The sequence below is a fragment of the Toxotes jaculatrix genome, chromosome 8 (genome assembly GCF_017976425.1).
Source record: "Toxotes jaculatrix isolate fToxJac2 chromosome 8, fToxJac2.pri, whole genome shotgun sequence".
NCBI classification, from domain to species: domain Eukaryota; kingdom Metazoa; phylum Chordata; class Actinopteri; family Toxotidae; genus Toxotes; species Toxotes jaculatrix.
The window spans coordinates 7,358,673-7,375,961 of record NC_054401.1 but is presented as its reverse complement, the minus strand read 5'-3'; the positions used below and the strand labels follow the sequence as shown (position 1 = coordinate 7,375,961).

General features: G+C 40.6%; 1 protein-coding gene across 3 annotated transcripts; it reads left to right on the top strand.

Moving 5' to 3' along the window:
* Window positions 1-431: 431 nt before the first annotated feature.
* eva1ba (eva-1 homolog Ba (C. elegans)) lies at window positions 432-15,512 on the top strand. 3 transcript variants are annotated; one of them, XM_041045181.1, is made up of 5 exons: window positions 432-727; window positions 10,184-10,347; window positions 11,515-11,770; window positions 11,844-11,937; window positions 12,056-15,511. In XM_041045181.1, exons 4-5 carry the CDS (start codon window positions 11,871-11,873, stop codon window positions 12,478-12,480), a joined length of 492 nt encoding a protein of 163 aa, XP_040901115.1. In that variant the 5' UTR covers window positions 432-727; window positions 10,184-10,347; window positions 11,515-11,770; window positions 11,844-11,870; the 3' UTR covers window positions 12,481-15,511. The 3 variants fall into 3 exon arrangements, with proteins under 3 accessions (XP_040901115.1, XP_040901114.1, XP_040901116.1); XM_041045180.1 differs by lacking the exon at window positions 11,515-11,770; XM_041045182.1 differs by lacking the exons at window positions 432-727; window positions 10,184-10,347; window positions 11,515-11,770 and having other exon boundaries at window positions 11,855-11,937; window positions 12,056-15,512.
* The last annotated feature ends 1,777 nt before the right edge of the window (window positions 15,513-17,289 follow it).

Below are 17,289 nucleotides of genomic sequence, written 5' to 3'. Positions count from 1 at the left end.
CTGGAAAGAAAGCATCAAGAAATTTAATAAGCGTGTTTTCCCAGCACTATTCCTTTAAGACTCGCAAAGCAACTCAACCAACACAGATTAATGTTTGCTGGTGAAATTGCACCGTGCCATACATCAGCTATACAACACAGTGTTGCTTCTTTGGTGTTGTTTTCTTGTGAGACTGGACTGTGCATGGAAAAACTTGAGTTAATTTCCCTGGAGTTGCTTTCTGCCTGTTTCCTTAACAACAGAGGGAAAGCTCCCCCCACGCCCACACCACACACACCACACACCACACACATACATGCACACACAACCACTGCTTTCCTCCCTCCTCTCTTCCCCGTGCTTGCCCTTTTTAGGCTGTTCCTCTTTTTTTTTTCATCAGAAAAGGGGGATAGTATGACAGCTTCTCCTGCTTCTTGTGGATTGGAGCCGGGAGGGAGAAAACTCTGTTGCTCACTCCGTCTCCAACTTTGAAAGGAAGTTACCACCTCTTCCCCAGACTTTGTACACGCATGCTTAGAGAGACACACATGCTCTTCAGGACTTCACCACAGCAGCAACAGGGAATCAACAGAAACTGTCAGGACTGCTTGTAATGCTCTGTGTGTGTGTGTATGTGTGTGTGTGTTTTCTTAAATTTGGAGGGAAAGAAGACAAAGATCTGCAGTTTGCCAGAGGCTTTCTGTGTGGACTGAACAATTTCAGAAGGACGTTTTTTTCTCACTGACCGGTGAGTTTGACAGTTCATTTCAGTGTATGGACAGTACCATAGAAACCTCATTGAACCACAGCTTTTCTGTCTCTGTACTTTTACAATGGGTGAACTTTTTCAGTAGTAGAGAGAGTTCAAAGTTTTGCATTGCAGCCCATATGAATTAAAACTTTGGTAGGCTTGTTTAGAGGTGCATATGCTTGGGAAAACTTCCATGTGCTATAAAGTTTGGTATCTGGTTTTCATCACAGCAGCTCTAGTAAGTTTTTATTTCACGTGAAATAGGAGTTCCTTCTGTGATTGTTTATATTTTCATAAACTGTGGTTAAATATCACAGAGCACTGAAAGAGCTTTGGTAACAACAGAGTAGTATTGAGTAAACACCTTGATAAACCCCTTTTGTGTATGAAACTGGATGCTGACTTTTTTTTTTTTAACTACAGTAATACCCACATGTTTTGTCCAGTATATCACTATGTTTTGGTCAGTATCAGTCCTGAACAGTGTCAGTGTATCATACATTGTGTTGTCCTGTTAAATGTGTGCAGCATTTCCATGAACTGATGCCAAAGAGGAGCTGATGCAGCACTTATAGTTGAGACAGGACGGGAGAGCCCGGGTATGGCTTTCCTGTGCAGCTGCACATTATTGGCTAACCTTGTGGTGATTAATTAGTTGTCACCTTGCTACAATCAAAGCAAACATCCTGTCGCTTTTTGTATTTTTTGTGAGGCCAGAAAGAGCTGACATCATATAATCAGAGGGGTGAGAGACATCATAGGATTTCAAAAGGAGGTTTTAAGAGTGTTCACATGGTGCATATGGCTCTATTTCTTTTTCATCTGTTCCCCCTTTTAAACATGTCCATAGAAATCGTCCATGCAGAACAACAGTGAACCATATGCTTCAGCTGTCGTAGCTCTCTCTCTCCTCCAGACGTTTGTGGTTTGCATCTCTTATCAGGGAGAAAGCGAGGTGAGGGAGGTGATGGGTGGAGGCTGAACTGGGCTGGGTTGCTCTCAGGGGTCTCTTTTAATTTACACTATCTGAGTGGGCAGTCAGCACTTTAGCTGTGCCTCCTCCAGTCAATCAGATAACCCTCCATAAGATGAGTGTGAATGCTTACTGGAGTTAGCCTAAGTAATCCCCTTCAAGGCTTCATGGCTGGGAAGAGCTGACTTCTGTATGACCCCTGCGAGCTCTTCATGCCAGCAGACTTTCCTTTTTCCAAAACCCCACCGACTCACTTATCAGTCAGCCTGTCTTATCTGTCCTGAGGATGGTTGTTAACTTATTCTATTTACCCAGAGGTCAGAGGTCAGACTCTGATTTGAACTGCTTGTCTAGACTCCCAGGGCACCAATCTGTTTGCAGAGGAGATACAGAAAGTTTCAGCCTACACATAGTCAGGATAAATCAAGAGAAAAGAACACCACACACACACAGCATTACACAGTGGCAAGAAATAAACACAACCCTTTGCAAGAAAAGGGGTTAAACTTTATCCATAATACTGAACAAGAAATATCAACTTAAAGCCAGAAACAGGAACATGTGATGATGCCATCTTGGATAAACTCCTCCAAAGAAAATACATTTTGTTGATTTAGCTGGCTTACAAATGACTTATATTACAGTGTTTTTTTGTTTGTTTGTTTTTTGCAAACAAACAAACAAATAAATAAATAAAATGCTTATCGCCAAACAGTCCCAACGGATTCCACCCCCAGTCACCTGTACAGAGCAGCTCCTTTAATTTTCAGCTTTTCATTTAGTATATGGCTTGGGGAGAGCATTATTATATTAGAAAGTTACCATGGACTGTTGCAGATTGCATTAATAACAACAAGGTAACTGCAATTAAAGTGTAAGTTCAGCACTTATGTATATGAAGCCAGGTCATAATGTATATGGAAGCAGTATAATGTGTCTCTAATGTCCCTATATAACTTTGACATGCAGAAAATTCTGCATCAGAAGTTCATGGTTGGTTGGTCAGACACACACACAGCCCAATAGTTAGTTCAGCTTTTGCCCAATGCACCATTTAGGGTGCAGTAACTGACCTATGATTTTGACTGGCTTCTACTGGTGCCTCCACTAGGGACCGTTCAGTGATCAAACTAGCTAACAAGAAAGAACAATAATAGCTGCTGGTAATTTGCTTTTTCTACTGCTGATGGTTATTTTTTCCCAGTGACTTTTAAATACTGCAAACTGAAGATGAATGCAATGTTTTTTGATTAAAGGTGATTCGTTCTACTAGTTGAACCTCACAGCTTTTTAATTTGAAAATGGTCTGAATGACACTGTTCGTGTTGACTACCGGTAATGCCCTCAAACCATTTAAAATACACAGTACTATGACCATCATAATGGAAAAATCACTATTGAACATGAAAAGTTCAGTCACTGCGCCTTTAACAGTGCTTCTCTTCAATAACCTGTGGTTCATATAGCTGTTTGACATGCTAAGTCTACTGGGTTTGCCTAAGCCTACACCCCTATCTTGAATACACACACAGCCACACATACAAAGAGGAGTTCATAGAAACCAGAACGTTCACAATAATGAACTTGAACATAAAAAGAAATGGTGGCCTTTTATTTTCTTTAAGCTCTTTGTGAATATTTGGTCAGACAGGATCCAGAAAGAGTAGAATTCTGTGTTTGTTACATGTGTTGTTTAAAATAATCGCAGCAGAAGAGAGTTGATCCAAGATTAGTTGGTCCACTCTGGAAGCAGTATTAAATAGACACAACAGTCAGCAACAAATGAGTTGCATTGCCTTATGAAACATTTATATCATGATTTCATCTTTAGTACTGTTGATAACAATAAGAACACAGCACTGAGAACTCTATTTTTGTGCGATGTGCTCTTGTTTTGGAACAAAATCCCTCCAATCCCCCGCCCCCACAAGCTAACAACCATCACAAGGCATTTCATTCTTTAGCCACAAAACGAATGACAAAGCAGTAGTATTATCTCTCCAGAGCATTTTCTGATGTGATAAATTATATATTTTTAAAAACATTTCTGGAAGGTCTAAGCTCTAAGGAGTTTACATACTCATCTCTATTGTAAATATATGATGCCACAGTGATTCAGCGGGCACCGTGACAGATTGCAATGCTGTTGATGTTACTTTAATTGCTACTGGTTTCTAGCAGAGGTCAGTAAATGCCATGGACTCAAAGGCCCATGAATATCTGAAACCATGCAACCAACGTTCACTTTCACTACACAAACACAGTTCCTGTTACAGCAGCATTTCTGAACCTCCTAAATCTAATGGAGCTGCACCACGCTCATGAGCAAATGCTACGGACCCAATCATGGAAAGGGCAAACACGTGTTTTGTGTCACAGAGTAATCTGTAGGGTCCGTGTAATTGAGACAGTATGTGGTGCTGGTGTTCTGCTGGATGTTGGCCCAGATCGATGAAAAGGGTGAGATCATGGCTCTATTTATGGAGCTTTAGGATGATCTAAAACTCACTGTGCTTTAGCGAAGCATAGAGGAATGTCCAGATGAATTAACTTCAACAGGAACATACACAGACAACCAGTAACTGTCAACATGCAGACACGTACTGTACACATATGCACAAATAAACCCTGTCAGCAAACACACACACAGCTGTGGTTCCAAAGCGGCTTCCTACTGCCATGAGCTCTGTTTGATTTGCCTGATTGGTACCACGATAACATCAGTATGAAGATGGTAGATGGGATATCTCCTCTTCATTTACATAGTAAAGCATTCTGATTCTGACTCACATCAGGAACACGTCTGGGTGCCATTAACCACTTGCCCTAACCCCAAGCTCACTCCCATATCTCCATTACCCTCCCATTACCTGCCATAGCCCACAAAATATGTTCTCCACAGGACAAGCAGTGCGCTGTGGTTCACTTTTCATGACACAAGGATACAGGGGGATTGTTTCGGGCAAGGGTTGCAGTTACTCTGAATCAAGTTGGCGCCATGTTGGCATACTGACTCATGCTGAATTTATAACTCTAACCTTGTTGAAAAGTGTGATGTCTAAAGCTAAATAATAACTGCCCAACAATGCCTGACTGTTTGATTCTGTGTTTACTCCTGGAAAAGGTTTCGCCCTTGAAAGCAAAGCTGTTGTTCATTGAGGCTATGTCAAATAAAGTACATGCCCAAAGCCAAAGACATCAATACATAAGAAAAACAACATTCTCTTTCAGCTCTATCTCAAACACTAGAACATATTCAAGAAGTTTGGGCAAGATTGAATCATCTAATCGAACAAAAATGTCTAAAAGTTTGAATGGTGCACAAACAACACAGGTTTAGATGTTAATTTATTTCCAGTCAAGACCCACTCAAGAGGAAACTTAATAAAAGCCGGGCAAGTTCTGACTTTGCATTCATTGGAGCTGTTTGTCTCTGGAGCTGGCAGCACACTGTAGTTCAGACTTGGGTCAAATGTGATTTAAGATGTATGTGCTTTTACCAACAGAGGTAAGCTTTCACATCAGGATATCTTAGTATTATAGTCAATATTTAAAAAGGTCAACATACAGTTTACTGTCTCTGAAGTGCTTTTTGTACAACCTGAAAGTGATGAAATTATCTTCTCAATTTCTATTCACTTGCTTTCAACCATATCACATGGTCTTCATCCTCGAATTAAGTTTGCCCAGTTGTCATTTAACATGCAACTAAGTACCTTGAGGACATCTCATTCATGTTGGCTTAAGAGCTCAGGTTTACAGCTTGTTCATGGACCTTGGAAACAGCAGTTTGAATGTCCTAATTAAATGTTGTGCTGTTAAATGTTGCCTGTTTATCTCTTCAAGTACTTTACAGTCTCACCCTAGCTTGAAGATGTCTGGCTTCTTACCCCCCTTTGATAGTAGCCTCTCTAACTTGTTTCTTGTAATATGGTGCATGAGGTGCAGTCAGACCTTGGTCTGGCCTTTACTCTCAAAAGCCTGTATGGGGTTGTTTCATAATATTTTAGTTCATTATATCACCCAGTGACATGTCTCTCATTGATCTGGCACAAAAAAGCATAAAACCAACTATAAAAGAATTTGCAAATACTCTCTGACCCAGGTCTGTTTGGGGTCAGCTTCACCTGGTGCTCCGTTTCTCTGTCCTGATGGCAACCACATGCCTATCCTCTTTCCAAATGCAACAACCCTCTTCTCAGTCAGAAACTTTGGAAGGCCCTTACAAGAGGGAAGCAGCACTAACATTTAGCACAGCTTGAATCCCAAGATCTTCATGTCAAGAGGAATTGGGAAGCAATGCACTCTTATTTTCTCCAGAAATGTCATTTGCAACGTTCTTGGATGTGAAGAAATCTCACTGCTGCTTCCACAAGAAATTACCTTCACCCTGTGGACCTTCATGAATACTTTCACAGACTCTGTAAGCGGAGATCTTGGTTTGGACAATGTTTCTGTTTACTGAGTGGAAACTGATTGTCTGTACCTCTGCTGTTTTGGGGAGAGCTTGAAGTTCCATTATGTTTTAAGACTTGGACACTGCTCTCTGGCTTGATTACAGGTGTGTGATAAATGGCTTGTAGAGACATCCAGCAGATATTTTTGTGATACAGTTTCAAATTCTTTGGCAGTCCATAGGTAGCTGTTAACCTTTCATCAGAGAGAATTTCTTCTTGAGCAAGAGAATAACTGAGCCAAGACTGAGCTCTGATTCTGTATATTTTTTTAAGGGAACCCCGAAGACTTTCAGAATGTGCTCCGCAAGCTGAAAATAGTGAATAAATTACCCCGATTGGTTTGTTTGATGTCATGCGTCATTAAGTTCAGACTTATTTCTTTTCAGTAGCAGCCACAGAATCAAAGCAGCAATGTTTTAATGAACACTATTGAGAGTAAAGACACTATGTAAGATGCTATAAATTCTTTTGGCAGCTTCTGTGATATCCTTTGCTAGAGAGAGCCCGTGTGTGGACTTGAGTTAAAAACAATGAAATGTGATTAAATTCAAAACTGGCTATTTTCATTCTGTGAAGCTCCGTCCCAGAAAGATCGTCCATTGTGCCAGGAATTATTGCGGCTACAGAGAAATTCAAGGTATTAAAAATATTTCTTTCCCTCTGCGGTTCAGCGTGTGTCATGACAATGAGGAAATAACACCGACTCGCTCCCTTGTGTAATCTGACCTTTTCATCTTCTGTGTATAAATCAAATGTGGCTTGACTCCCTGCATAAATTCTGCTGAAGGGTTATGACTTTGATTCCTTCATTGTGGAAGAGGAGTATTGTGGTTGGATGGTTTATGAAACAAGTATTACTGGTGAAGTATCTGGGGAAATTTGCCTCTATTCTATGACAAACTTTTGCTTTGGAGGTCTGGCCCTGTTCGGAGGCAGCTGATAAATCATCCTGTTGACATCTGTGTACAGCAGACAGCTCAGTCATTCTGTCTTATACTTATCTCAGACAATGGCAATGATGTTGAAGGAAGGCTTTGACCTGGATGTTGTCCCTGCGGGAAGGGACAAACCCTGTGGGAAGGAAGAGCCATTGTGGTTATCTCCAAGTGAATGACAACAAAAATATCACACTACATGATAGTTTGGAGATTTTCTTCCACGCAGCTCCTTCACCCAAACCAAAGCAAACAAAGCTCAGTTAGAAATAGTGTTTGACCTCTTCTCAGACCACAACAGCACACCATACTGTGTTTACGCTGGCTTCAGTCACAGCACATTTTCTGCTGTGACCTTACATAAATAGCTCATCATTGACTGACAGATTTTGGAAAGAAAAACAAAAAATAGCTAAGCGGTTAAGCTAGTTGCAACCTTTATCATTTGTTGATGGGATTATATTTTGTTTTGATTTAATATGAGATCAAGAGAATTAGATATGTGTTTCCCACGCTACCATGTCAGGATGGGTTAAGTGATTATTTAATAGTAAGCAGCGTGCAGAGGACACAGGAAGGGGATGCCTGAGTGTTTGACCTCAGGATATGAGGCCAGGAAAGAGCAAATGATAAGCTCACAGGGACAAAAAAAGGACGAACCATTAACGTCACAGGAGCTCAGATGTGGTACAAAGACACGTGCTGCAGCAGATTTGGCCAGATCATTGGAAAATTTAATTTCAGCTGGCTAATATCTTTTGCTTCATGGTTTCGATTCTAAATATATGATTATCAGTAATAACTGAAAAATGAAAAAGGCAGAGGAAAACTTTTTAATTTGACTAAAAGCCATCAACGACCAATCCTAACATGAAGTAGCTGCACTGAAATATTTTTTTATAACTGAAGTTTAATGCAGATTTGCCACATGGTAACACCATATGGTGTCCTGATTCTTGAGAAATTGTCACTTGTTGTGTTGCAGAGCAGCTGGTGTGAAAGCTCTTACCAGTCAGCACTCCACAAGAATTTCAATTTAGAAATTTAGAAGTGCAAAACTTTGTTTGTTTATTAATTTGATTTTCGCCTAAGTGCATACTCTGGTCCTGGCCAAATTATTGTTTGGAGTTTCATTTGCTCTTTTAAAGCTGCTTTTTTAAACTAAACAGTCATGAATAATGTCAATATTTGATTACGTCAGGAGCCATAATATGAGGACTGCTGTTTTTTTCATTCATAATATTTACCAGACAGTTTATAATGCAACTTATGTTTGAGTAAAACATGATGGGACAAAATGACACACCAAATCACTATTGCATGACTCTTGTGTTATGATGAAGGGATCATTTTCAAGGCTAAAGGGAAGGGCACCATCTGCAATAGAAAAGCAAATTGGGTCACTTTAGAAAACAACTGAAAGTTGAGTCATGGATAGTACATAGCTGGGGAGGAGACGGTCTGTTAATAATTTCCTTCTTGGGGCAAAAAAACAAAACAAAAAAACACACACACAACAAAACAACACAGCAGGATAATTGGTGTTTAGATGGGCTTTAAACAGGTCTCCAGTTGTCATTAACCACCAGTAACAGATGCCTGAATCCTGATGAAGCTCAGGTTTGCTGCATTCCAGTGTTAGAGGAGGCGAGTTATTGTACTGTAGGTGTCCAATCATTAGCTTTGACCTTGGCTTGAAGAATGACTGTAGTCATCTGAGCCATTCACTTTATTACCCTTGAGACAAAAACAAAATAACTCATTGAAAGCCCATGCTCCTCAGCTCTGCTTAGATAATGATGAATAGATTCTGTTAGCAGGGGGGATTAGACTCTGTGGGAGGGAGGAGATGAACTTGTTCATAATTGAAAAGAAAGGAAGGAAGCTCGACAGGAAGACAGTGCGTAGGTCCATCCCTACGGTGTGGAGCAGAAACAAAAGGCCCATCGTCTCGCTCCCGTGGGGACTGAGGGGGTGGCCTGGAAAGCATGTTGCTATAGTGACCGCTCTGTCACTTAGCCCCCGAGCGCTGTCTCAGTCAGGCGCTGTGCAGTGTACATAGGATCTGCCAAGAGTCAGCAAGATCAAAATCTGCCCTGGAAAGCTCAGAGGATCTGCTAAACCAACTGCAGCTGGCGGAGGAGCTTTTTCCTAAACATGGCTACGAGTTAGAAAACTTCATAGCGTAGCATTTTTCACAGCCCTCGATTTACCCACCTGGCATGTAAAGCGCTGAACCCCAGAAAAAGTTATAGGGCTTTTAATGACTAAAGGAAAGTGATTCTGGGGCTCTTGTTATAGGCTAGAAATGTGAAGGGACTTTGGTGTGGCAGGGAAATTTCAGATTTTGTCACATTAAACTCCTCCCCTAAGTCAGCATTCCTGCAGCAAAAGATCACACTGTTGAAAAGTGACCTGAATTTTTTGTGTGTGAAAACATGAAACAACTACAATGATCTTATATAATGAATAGCCCTGTAATCTCAGTACTCCATACATTACTCTGAGATGGTTCTAAGAATTGACTAACAGCATCAGTCCCACAGCTGGCTGACTGCATGTGAGGTCTTTAGAACTGAAGTGATATTATAAACTGTTTTTAGTTCCTACCTACAGAGATCTAATCAAATTACATCAAAGACACTGTCAATGGGTTAAAATAAATAAAAATAAAAAGCATGCCACTTGAAAAACATTACTGTAGGTTGCAGTGTCACATAAAATTTTGATAATTACAATTACAAGCCAAAAAAAAAAAGTAAAGCAGGTAACTCTGGTTTCTTGGTAAAGAATCATTTTAATTTAAGGCTGACTATAAAGATATTGTTTGCTTTGCTTTTTCAAACAGCCTAGACTTTCCTGTGCTTTTGCGGTCTGTGCATTTTACCTTGTGTAGGCTCAAGAGAGAGCACATTTGAACCACTGGCAACTGAAAGCCTCTAGTCTCTTGCTGGACCGTGTATCCTGCAACAGGCCTGTCGCTGTTTGCATTGCAGACACCTCAGTGAGTTTGGTTCTAATGTAGCTTGACATCTGTATGTGTGTGGGTGTCTGTGTGTGTGTGTGTGTGTGTTTGCCCTTGTCTCAGGGTGGCCAAATGAACTGTTTAGCCTGAGGACCAAAGATCACGGGCCCTGATCCAACAGTAAGGGAGAGAAAGAGAGAGGAGCGTGAGCATTTTGCATCCATTCTCCAATGTCTCATCACACTATGAGCTGGTACTGAGGGCGTGCTCCAAAGTTTCATTTTGTGGTAAGTTTTATTTTCTGTTTGTTCTCCACTTTGTGTTTACTTCTGCTTTTACAGGAGAATGTTTGCCGTGTTTTAAAGTTCATTAGTGGGCCACATGACATATGGTTTACATGTGTGGTTTTATGCTTGAATTTTACTGAAAGCTGCATCAACAAATAAGCACAAATGCTACATAAATCACTGAGGTATTCACATCACGATAGAGATCAGGCACCAAGGTTATCAGTGGGTGTAACTTGGAGGTAGATGCAAACACAAACATGTGGTTTGTGCAATTTGAGGACATCCATATGATCTCTGTGTAGGCATATTGACATGTGGTTTGACTTAGAGAGCAGTGCTAGGTTAGAGTTGAACGCCAGAGTTCGTCATCATTTCACATGAACGGAGTGTTCTTTTCCACAGCCAGACACAACGCAAAGCACATGTTAAAGGGGAATGGTGCTAATATTGAACTGGAAGGATTAAAGCCACCTTCATTTATGCTGAGCTTGTCTCTCTGCTGTTGCCATCAACACTCTTATGTGTCTCGTGGTGCAGCACCATGATGTCATCAAGCCAGGGAGGTGGAAACTGTTAACAAAATGGCAAAAGTGGAGGAGAAAAGCCAGAGTCAGCAGGAAAGGGCAGCAGGGAGGTGAAGGAGGGGAGCTGGGGAAGGTCAATGGAGGAAATACAACACAACCCTGGTGAGGGATTCCATACAGGAAAATCCAATAAATGTTTTGTTTCAGACGAGAAACAGACTTGTTTCTCTTGAGGACAATAGCTACAGAGGGAGGAGGTAACATGAAGGTAACATAGAGGACTCGATGCAGATAATTGCTGAAAACTAAAAACAGACCTCAGAGGAGAATGAGCATGAACTTACTCTTGTATCTCATCTGGTAACCGTCTCCACAGATTTTAATTTAAGAAAGACTTCCTGGGGAGAGTAAGGAGTCACCGCTGCAGGAATGATTAAAAACACAATAGAGCTCCACAGACTAACAGGATGTAAGGAGGACAGAGAGCTTAAATGTCAGGGACACAATGCCCAGACACAACAAATACGTCAACAACACACTGGCCTTTTCCTCTAAGCTTCAAATTGGTCAGGGAATCCTATCAGGTAGGAAAGAGTCCTTTGTGGCTACTTGGAAAGTTGACTCTTGACCTCATTTACAGAAGGCTGTCATGATTCAGAGAGAATGGCAAGACCCAGAGTGCCATGTGCCAAATGCGTTATGATGATTCCAGATGAAGCCAGTACTTAAAGAGGACACAGAAGAGCTTTTGTTTGACACTTGGAGACTTCATCCCACCCACTCTGAGGCATGTGAATAAGTGCTGTGGTCAGTGGGTTTGACATCCAAGTGCCGCACAGAATGCAACACTGAAGGAAGGGTGCTTGACTTAAAGCACCTGGGAGAACATTAATGGGGTGACTAGTTGCATTATACACCAAAGTCAGATTTATTATATAAATATATATATATATATTTTTTTTTTTCAAGTGCGAATAATACAAAGCCGAGATCGTCATGGATGTGAAGAAAAAGGAAATGGACCTCCTGAGCAACAGCATAGCTGCTTATGCACACATTAAAGGTAAATCACCCAGCAGCACAGCACAATACCTACAGTGACCTGTGTTCATGATATGAAAAGAAGTCTTTTCTGAACAACATTTAGCTCAATGTGGTGTTCACTTGTGTCCTCTCCTTAGCAAACCCAGAGAGCTTCGGCCTGTACTTTGTGCTCGGAGTGTGTTTCGGCCTGGTGCTAACGCTCTGCCTCCTGGTCATCCGCATCTCCTGCAAGCCACGGACCAACATCGCCCCCTCCACGCCTGAGAAAAAACAGTTAAAGGACATCAGCGAGGAGGAGGAGGAGAGTGACGATGACGAAGATGAAGAAGGGGACGATGTAGAGGCACCGGTCCCTTTGCCCAGCACAGAAATCCCTGTTGGTAATCATAGCAGCCAATCAGATGGAACGCTGAGTGTGAACGTATTTACTTCAGCTGAAGAGCTGGAACGGGCACAGCGACTGGAGGAGAGGGAACGTATCATACGTGAGATCTGGAGGAATGGCCAACCTGATATCTTGGGGACAGGAACAGGGACTATTGGAAGAGTGCATTACTACTAAGAGGCTACAAGGGAAACACTGTAAACTCTGTGAAAGAGTGACAAAGACCTTTCCTATCCCTGCAGCCTGCAAGACTTGAGAATCTTAGATACAAAATGGAAATAGGACAAACAGTGATGTGCCACATTTGATATACTTGGCTCTGACAGAGCTGAACTTTGAGATATTGCACTTCTTATGAAGCAATGTTATTTTCAACTGACTACATGAACTTACACCACAAGGCTGATTAATCCATATGGACAAGAGATAATATGAAAGTGGGAGCTGATGGACACTTGAAGGAATCAGTCTATTAAAATGAATGGTGCTTAAGGACAGAAATGCACACAACTAGGTTTATGTAGGCTATGTAATGGCTGAAGAAGGAAAGCATAAGGACAATGTATGTACTGTAAGTTGCAGAGAAGATTATTGGTTTGCAGTGAAAAGGAAAAGGAAATTACATTGAACAAACAAGTCAATCAATTAAAATTGGAGTCTTTAATTTATAAGTACGTTATCCATGTCTGTGTTTTCAGGGATAATTCCACCAGAGGAAATGACAGAATCAAAGTATTAAGCTGAAACAATTTACTGTTGTTTCTCTTCATAATGGTCAAATGTCAGAGAAATATACAACAGAGCTCTTCTTCTCCATACCTCTCAGCAATGGGAAAAAAAACAACAAAAAACTGAAAAACAAAACAAAACAAAAAACAAAACAAAAAACAAAAAACAAAACAAAAAACAAAACAAAACATAAAGTCTACTTTTATCTGTATGATTAAAGGAAAGGTCATTCTTTGTCATTTGTTGTTTCTGCTCAATGTCTCAGTCTTAAACCGTTAAAAAAATGCAGTTTTATAATAAAATTTCTGGGAACTCCAACACAGTCTTGTGACGGCAGATGTTTGTACACGGCTCTGATGGAGTCGGGGTTGTAAAGGGATGTTCTGATAATGTGTATAAGATAACTTTGAATGAAAATATTTCTGTTCCTCTTTTTTAAAAAAAATGGGAAAATTTGGAATGCGGTCACATGGACAACTCCGTACCGGAAGTAACGCCCCCTTTTACAGGCGGCCAGTTTAATCAGGAACGCCGTGGCCTCACCTGTAAGCACCTGCTCAGTCGTCTGCTGCTTCTGCTGGATTTTGTAGACAAACCTACAAGCTAAAAGCTCAACCATGTTACTTAAAGTCGGTTTTATGGATTAAAATTCCGTATTTGCGTTGCATCCCCGCTGTTGGTAATAGTACCTGTCCCCCAACGCCACTTCAAGCCGGAAGTCAGAGTTTTCCCTCGCCTGCGAACTTGGGACCACATAACAAAGCTAAGTACGAGTTGTTTATTCTAACGTGTATTGTGAAAGATGTCTTGGCTCTGTTGATTTGCTTTTCTGTGCTTGGCAATGATTATAGCCACAGAAGCAGTGAGATTCTGTGGGTTGCTTAGTTGGTTGGTCCACTAGCTACTGGATGGATTGATTATAAATTTTCCTTTAGACGTTTATGTTTATGTCCCCGCCCCCTCAAAGATGAGACAGACAACAGTAAGTCCTTTTCCTTCAGCCCCATGATTGACGTTTTTTGGTTCTGAGTAAATATCTCAGCAACTTTTACATGAACTGACTCCAAGTTTGGTACAGACATCCAAGGTTCCCAGACATTGCAGTCCCCTGATTCTTTTTATACCACCACCAGTGCTTTGACATTTTTGGCTCTAAGTGAAATGTCTTGACAATAATTTCAAAAATTTGACACAGAAGTTCAAGCTCATGCTCCCCATGGATTGCAGTAACTTTAGTGATCCCCTGACTCCTCATCTAGTTCCACCATTCAGTCAGAATTTAGATTTTTCCTACTACTTTGCTTTGTTTGCAAATACCTGCTAATGACATTCCCATTGGTCTCAGCTGTTTTTGGTGCTTGGTGCTAAATACAGATAATAGGAAACACGCTAAACAAAGATGACTGCAAAAAAATCATCATTAACTTTGGCATTGGCAACTAACTGACAATAGCATTTAGCCCAAAGCACAAAGTATAGAATTGCTAGTGTGGCTATAAACTTTTGTTAACGTCAGTCTGCTTACCTGGCTGTCTTTTTGCCTTGTCTTGGAGTTTGCTGGCTGCTGATTTGTGCTCTTTGCTGTTTACACTGTATTTGCTGGCTGCTTTTTTGCTCCTGCGCTATTGATTCTCCTACTGTTTGTCCTCGATGCTGTTAATATTTGTGTATTTGCTGGCTGAATTTTCTCTTATCCTGTTAATGCTGAATGTGCAGGCTGCTAATATCTGTTCCTATGCTGTTGTCATGCTGGCTGCTAATTTCTTCTTCTTGTGAATGGCTTTCCTGCAGTGGTTGATCAGATTTTTCTTTTGGTTCTTCAGCATCTGCAATATGATGTTTTCATGATTTGATTTATGCAGTAGTGATGCTTGATATTCGTGTTTGAATATTGTGTTTATTAGGCTGAATTGGTTTTGCAACGTCCTTTTATTGTTCTGATTTATGAAGTTTGCTGACAGCTCACTGTACTGACTTTACTGTACTGTATCTAGTAGGGTATTATTCTACTCTGGCTTCAGGGATGTAAACATGACTGTGACCAAAGGTCATTAAATTCATGATCTTGGCTTCACAGGAAACTCAACATGGCTTTTGTCATACTGAAAATAGGTAGCCATTTGCACATTTTCTTCAGATACAGTAGGTTAATTTTAGAGAAATATCTCTGTGCACTGACTGCTTGCTTTACTGTTTTTCTCCACTGCTGCTTCCTCTATGAGTGCATTGCTTCTTTCTATCCATGTACTGATGGCATAACATTATTTACACGTCTCAGTTTGCTAGATTATATTTCTTGATTGGAGAAGCTTTGCTTGTTGGCCATACTGGTACCTGCCCCACAGAAAGACAGTGCTCACTATGTTCGCTTTGTTGTCTGTGGTGTAGAGGAGGAATAGTCTGCAAAAAGTAGACTCCACATAATAGATGGTGTAAGTCTCTGTGTCTAATGTGGTTTTGGGGGAGGAGGAGTGTGTTATTGTCACTTCCAAAATGCTGCTGTTCTGACTTTGGTGCATGCTCGCAGGGAGTGACGAGGTCAGAGCTTAGATGGCTAACATCAGCTCTGTAGTCACATAATAAATCTGTTACATGTGAGCTGGCTGACTGAAATATTGTTGTAAGACTTACAGAACACTGATGAATTGCTTGCACTCGGCGAATATTTGTACTGGACATTATCACGAGTAAATCTTCAGTGGTTTGGCGATTTACAAATTTTGAAAGAATGATTTCTTGGCATATCTATAAAGGAAAATACACTAAATACTCATCAGGGTATGGCATGTGTCCACATTCTTTCTGTTGGCTAACCTGGTAGTCTCACATCCTTGTGCTGTGAGGTTGGTTATAGTGTTGCATGGAGGATTTTCTTGCTTTGAGAGGAAAGCAAGCCAACAACTTCCGCTAGAGTCTTCCTCAAAGTACACACTGTGCTGGAGGAGCAGACAGGGTTCAGGTTTGCCTTGGGGCCCGCTCTGTTTTCAGATGGAGCCCACACTGAAGTCTTCTCTGTTGAGGTCTTGGAAAAGCCTCTCATGTGGTCATGGGCTTTCAGAAATCAGTGGCGTTGATGGTGTGGAGTCTTTGAAGTAGCAGTATAATTATATTTATATAAACCTCTTGTGAATGGTGTCTACCTCAAAATCATAGGACCCAGAATATGTTTCACTAGACCCATGACTGAATATTTTGAATGATGTCCTTTTAATTTTGCAGGATGTAATCAAGACGCACATGTAATTAGAAGCAACATATTTTAGTCTTATCGTAATTATGAAACAATACATCAATAAAATTAAGTGAACATCAGCACGAAGGAAATCCAGTTAGGGAAAGCCATAAATCCGAACCACAACACAGTGTGGGAAAGATCTCTACAAAGATGAACATAATACACGATGTAAGGCTGTCATTTGTGGTTCTTTGGCTGATTCCAGAAAACACCCCGTTATAGATAATAGCATCTATAGATACATCCATGCTATTTAACCACTCCTTTAAATAGTTAAACTATTCTCATTTTATTGCAGTGGTCAAATTTGAATATTTGTATCGTATAAAATGCAGCAAACAATATCATTCTTAAAATAAGGATAAAAGCAGTTCTTTGGGTGTCTGCCTAATCATTCTCCTCCGTAAATGGCTCCATATTAAAATGATCTTTTTAAAATGTTGATTTATTACCATCTCCCATGAGGTCATGTGTATGATTTGTTTCTGAATCCGTCCAGCCCTTTTCTTTGACAGAGGCAAACTGTTCTTTTTCTCAGTTCAGCTCCTCTTTCGCTAGTTCTAATTTTAACTCCAAGGGTTTTTTTTGTGTCTGACCTCTGAGCTCCAAAATGCTTCAGTTTTCAGCACTCAGTTTTCACTACTCCCAACAGTTCCATCTTGCTTGTCTAAAAGTTCTCCAGTCTTACAGTGCCGGGTTGTTGTTGTTTGAGACATACAGAGCTATTTTCTTCCAAGTGAGTCAAATATTCACACAAGTGGTGTATTAGAATTTATAAGAGTTCCTGTAGTATAAGTATAAAGTAGTGCCTGTCAGCACTGAGGTTACGGTTTCTTTTAGAGGTCCCTTAGTGAAAGAAGTGAAATATTCACTTATGTTTGCAGGGCTTTACAGAAAGGGCATTCATTTTCGTATCTTTTTAAAAGTTCTGATCTTTCTGCAACATCATCTGACCCTTTGTTTTGCCTTCATTTATTTCACTCCTTGTGCAAAAGGGAATGTGCCCTTGCTCACCATTATTC

Coding starts and splice junctions, on each gene's coding strand:
- eva1ba (XM_041045182.1), top strand. CDS start 11,871: ATGGATGTGAAGAAAAAGGAAATGGACCTCCTGAGCAACAGCATAGCT. Junction 11,938..12,055: donor TGCTTATGCACACATTAAAG/GTAAATCACCCA, acceptor TCCTCTCCTTAG/CAAACCCAGAGAGCTTCGGC.